General features: G+C 52.8%; 1 protein-coding gene across 1 annotated transcript; it reads right to left on the bottom strand.

Annotated features, from left to right (window-relative positions):
* Nucleotides 1–325: 325 nt before the first annotated feature.
* LOC134965057 (histone H2A) lies at nt 326–1,022 on the bottom strand. Its single transcript, XM_063941629.1, has one exon. It carries the CDS (start codon nt 949–951, stop codon nt 496–498), a length of 456 nt encoding a protein of 151 aa, XP_063797699.1. The 5' UTR covers nt 952–1,022; the 3' UTR covers nt 326–495.
* Nucleotides 1,023–4,943: the final 3,921 nt, after the last annotated feature.

The raw sequence follows: 4,943 nt of genomic DNA, 5'->3' as shown, positions 1-4,943 counted from the left end.
GGATAACGTGTGCAACTGTGCACTTAGTTCAATAATGAAGGGCTACTAGATTTGTGCTGTGATTTACAGGACGTTCCCGCAGCCAGCACACGGTATATTGTCCATGCGCAAACTGTGTGGGATATTTGCCGTGAAAGCAAACACCTGCCCCGAGGCGGAAAATAACACAATAGACCTGCAGAATACTCTGCATTCCATTATATTAGTCCCAGTGTACATTACCGCCCCGGCCCATAGCAGCATCTGATGGGGTTCCCGCCACATCACTATACAATAGCATACCCACCAACATTTTACATAAAAAAAACACAAGAATAAAAACACATAAGTAGGAGTGAATGTATTATCCCCTATTATAGTCTATGCATATCGGCGTTTCCCTCGCACATGAATAAGACTCACACGCTGGCACATTACAGCCCCTTTACAGGGGTGGGTGGCCCTTAGAAGGGCCTTTGGGTCGCTGGAGGTCGGTATCGGTGGGGTTAGTAGAGCTCAGTACTCCTGGGACTGCTGAGACGCTTTCTTGCCAGATGCCTTGCTAGTTGCCTTGCCGGAAGTCTTCCCGACGGCGGGAGCGGCGCTGGAGCTCTTCTTCGGCAGCAGCACGGCCTGGATGTTGGGCAGGACGCCGCCCTGGGCGATGGTCACCCCACCCAGCAGCTTGTTCAGCTCCTCGTCGTTGCGGACGGCCAGCTGCAAGTGGCGGGGGATGATGCGGGTCTTTTTATTGTCACGGGCCGCGTTCCCGGCCAGCTCCAGAATTTCGGCGGTCAAATATTCCAGCACGGCGGCCATGTACACCGGGGCTCCGGCGCCGACACGCTCGGCATAGTTACCCTTCCGGAGCAGGCGGTGCACACGGCCGACGGGGAACTGGAGACCGGCTCTGGAGGATCGGGTCTTCGCCTTGGCACGGGTCTTGCCGCCGGTCTTTCCTCTGCCTGACATGGTGCTGGATCACGAAATGCAAATACTACGTACGTACGAGTTGGGGATGTTTGAGGCAGTGGACTCAGCGAGAGTCTCCTTTATAGCGCAGATCTCCGCTCTCATTGGTCAGTTTTGGCGGGCGTAGGAACGGTATGCAGGAGTGTCTGAGGGACTCTGTCCTGTGATTGGCTTTCTCGTCAAGCCTGTACAGTATTTAGCCTATCAGCGGCCAGCGCGGGATATTTTAAAACTTGTAACTGTTTTCCCTATACTGTTACTGTGTGATTCACAGCCTACAGACTAGTATAGCGCCTTTGTGAGTGCGGTCTGCCTTTATACGTTATTTATAATTGCATCAGGAAGCTCTGTCCCAGGGCCTCAATCACATACTGTGCCTATACACAGAGCTGTAATAAATGTCCCTGTTGCTCACAAATCATTGCAGTCCTGCAGGGTATCAGTACTTTTGTTAAAAAAACAGATCGATTATTTCTGCAAGTTAATACATGACTACCTTCTCAAAAATGATTAAAGCCCAATGAATGGGGACAGGGGGAAATTCTTACAAATACCCAAAGTTCAGGAAATATGTGCAAAATAAAGTTTGCAGGGGCTTAATGGGCAAGAAAATGTCTTACATTTACAGCACTGATCACCGAGGGATTGAAAAGTCCATAAAGGAACATATTTGTCATGTAAATTACTCCTGCCTAGTAATGGACTCGGAAACTGATAGAAACCATTGATCTTCCTGATCTGATGTTTCTTCACAGCAGTGTAACAGGGAAATGTCAAAATCGGAATTGTGTTCCTGACGCTGTACGCACTCATAGAAATGTTATTGTATTGCCATGCTGAGATCCAGGTTCTCTTTATGATGTTCTGAGATAGGCTCTCTGGACCTTATTCAGTAAGGATTGCAAAATTTGCGACTCGCAATCTGGCCGATTATCAAACGACTGCGCATGCACAGCGTTTGCATTGCGCACGCGCGAGTAATAATAGTGACAAGAAATTGCGTACACATTGTGATCACAATGCAGACACTGTTTAACTGACAGGAAGCCGGAACTTCTCGGCGGAAACCTGATGTTTTCTGGGTGTGTCTGAAAAACCACTGGCGTGCCCGGGCGTTTTTAAGGAGGGCGTCTGACGTCAGCGAAGACCACTTCCAGCTTCTTGTGTCGCAAGAATTGTGGATGACCTTGCCTGGCGCAGAAAGGAAAAATCTTCAATGTTCTGGTAATTGCGTATAGTTTTGTGATCAGCCCCATGCCATGTATTCGCAATTTCTTCAATGGGCGTTTTTTCTATATTTTTGGCCAGCAATTATTTGATCGCAGTAGCAACTGCTTTTTAGCAGAAACTGCAATCCTTGCTGAATAAGGTCCTCTGTCTATGGAAGAGGGAAGGTGCGAGTACCTTTAAAGGGATGCAGTCAATTTGCCGGCGGTTGGGATCCCGGCATTTAAGATCCTGACGCCAAAATCCCGCCAGCCGACAATGCCGCCAGCCGGAATCCCGGCGCACCAGGGCTATTCCCACTCGTGGGTGTCCACAACACCCATAGAGTGGGAATAGATCCTGTGGTGAGCAAGCCACCGAGCCCACAAGGGGACTCTTAGTATTTGTCCCGCTGCCGGCATTCTGGCGGGCGGGATGCCACTGTTGGGATATGGACAGCCGCATCACGTCCGCCGGTAATATATACAAACCCCCTTTAACTTGTGTTCTTCTGTATGTGCACTTATTTTTAAACTAGGTGATTCATCGCACCCTACGGGCGCTCTTCACACTGTCATAAGGGGCTACGCCCCCTTAACCCTTGCACACCCTTGTGGCGTGCAATATTTTTATTATATGGAGTATTACATCCAGTCATAATTGTGTAAGTGGTTAAATATTGCACGGACAAAGGGCGTGCAATGGTTAAGGGGTGGAAGCCCTTTGCAACGGCGTGAACAGCGGACGCAGGGACTGGTGAATCACCTAGTAGGTGCTTTGGTTGGGGGAGTAGAGGGTGCGGGGAAGGGGGAAGAGGCGGATGGGATCCTGGGGTGCCACGGGAGGGGCGGTTGCGGTGGTGCCGCAGGTGGGGGAGGGTGCGTGGGTGCCGTGGGTGGTGGTCCGGAGCCGCTGCGGGTGGGGGAGGAGCAGTTGCAGGGTTGCCCCGGGTGGGGGAGGGGCGGATGCGTCGAGAGGTATGGGTGCGGGGTCGCTGCGGGTGGAGGAGGGGGTCCGGAGCTATCGCGGGTGCTGGAGGGGGTGTGTGGGGGTGCCGCGGATGGGGCCCAGAGGTACTGTGAGTGGGGGAGGGGCGGGTAATGCTTATCCTGCTTCTCCTCCTGTCAGCAGCTAAGCTCCTACCTTGTACAGGGGGCGCTACGTGTGTAAGCTTCACTGGTACAGGTGGGCGTTACGTGTGTAAGCGTCACTGGTACAGGGGGGCGTTACGTGTGTATGCGTCACTGGTACAGGGGGGGCGTTACGTGTGTAAGCGTCACTGGTACAGGGGGCGTTACGTGTGTAAGCGGCACTGGTACAGGGGGCGTTACGTGTCTAAGCGGCACTGGTACAGAGGGCGTTACGTGTGTAAGCGTAACTGCTACAGGGGGTGTTACTTGTGTAAGCGTCACTGTTACAGGGGGGCGTGACATGTGTAAGCGTCACTGGTTCAAGGGGCATTACATGTGTAAGCGTCTCTGGTACAGGAAGCATTACATGTGTAAGTGTCTCTACTACAGGAGTCATTATGTGCGCTGTGCATTTGTAAAGTATGCAAGGGTGCAAATGTATAGTTTGTAGGGGGGCGCCGAACACTCTAGCAACGGCCCTGACTGCACACCCACTGCAGTGCACAGCACTGTCACCTTTTACATTGATTCAGCGTCCATACATTACCCTCCGCGATATCACCCTCTCTATCCGCTACATTAACCATCTCGGGGCTTCCAGGTCGGCAGGCCAGGTGCTGTGTTGCGGAGTCAGGGCCTCTGGGGATCTGGGTGCGGCTGTGGTGGGGAGGCACTTCTGTGACATCACACGCAGAGCAGGGTCCGGGGCTCAGAGAGTATGCGGCGCAGGGAGGCCTATGAAAGCCTTCCGCTGCGCCGCTTTCATACACATCTATGCCGGTGGCCGCAGCAGCTTTTGTTCCACCTGCGGCGCGGCTAGGGAGTGGGGATTGTTGATGCCGGAGGGGGCAGGTGGACTGGCAGGAAGACATTGGTGGTCATTCCGAGTTGATCGCTCGCTAGCAGTTTTTAGCAGCCCTGCATACGCTATGCCGCCGCCCACTGGGAGTGTATTTTAGCTTAGCAGAAGTGCGAACGAAGGGATCAGAGAGCGGGTACAAAAACATTTTGTGCAGTTTCAGAGTAGCTTCAGACCTACTTGGCGCTTGCGATCACTTCAGACCATTCAGTTCCTGATTTGACGTCATGAACACGGCATGCGTTCGGCCAGCCACGCCTGCGTTTTTCCGAGCTCTCCATGAAAACGGTCAGTTTGGAAATGGGGCGTGGCCACGCCCCTTTTCGAATTTGCATCAATGTTTATGTGTAAATTGTTTGAGGGTATGTTGCTGCAGATGCTGTGGGCCTATTTTGGGGTGTGGGGCTGGAGCTGCAGCTCCATCAGTCCCATTGCTAATGGTTGAGTCTATATCGGAGTGGGAGAAGGGACCTTCTGACGTACCTAGGGGAGGAGACACGTCACCAGGGGGAGGAGTTACGGGCGAACAGGGTACCCAAAATGTACCCTCGCGGGCTCGCTTGGCTCGCCACGCTTCGGGCTCAGTGGCTCGCCACCTGATTACTAAAGGTGATAGTTGTGGTGTGGATAGTAGAGCAACTGTCCCGCTGGCCTAGCTCCTCCCCCTTGTGTCGTGACTCCTCCCCCTGGCAGAAAAGGTCCCTTAGCCCACTTGGATCTAGCTTCAACCCATTGCTAATCCTGCTCTGTGAAAACACAGCAGGCAAAGGGCAGAGCCTCCCATTGGATGTAACCTG

Source organism: Pseudophryne corroboree, chromosome 10 (genome assembly GCF_028390025.1).
Source record: "Pseudophryne corroboree isolate aPseCor3 chromosome 10, aPseCor3.hap2, whole genome shotgun sequence".
In the NCBI taxonomy this organism is placed as follows: Eukaryota; Metazoa; Chordata; class Amphibia; order Anura; family Myobatrachidae; genus Pseudophryne; species Pseudophryne corroboree.
The sequence above is the reverse complement of the archived record's forward strand: the minus strand, read 5'-3'. Positions and strand labels throughout refer to the sequence as shown.

Bases quoted from the DNA above. Each gene is read 5' to 3' on its own strand.
- LOC134965057 (XM_063941629.1), bottom strand. From the start codon at position 951: ATGTCAGGCAGAGGAAAGACCGGCGGCAAGACCCGTGCCAAGGCGAAG.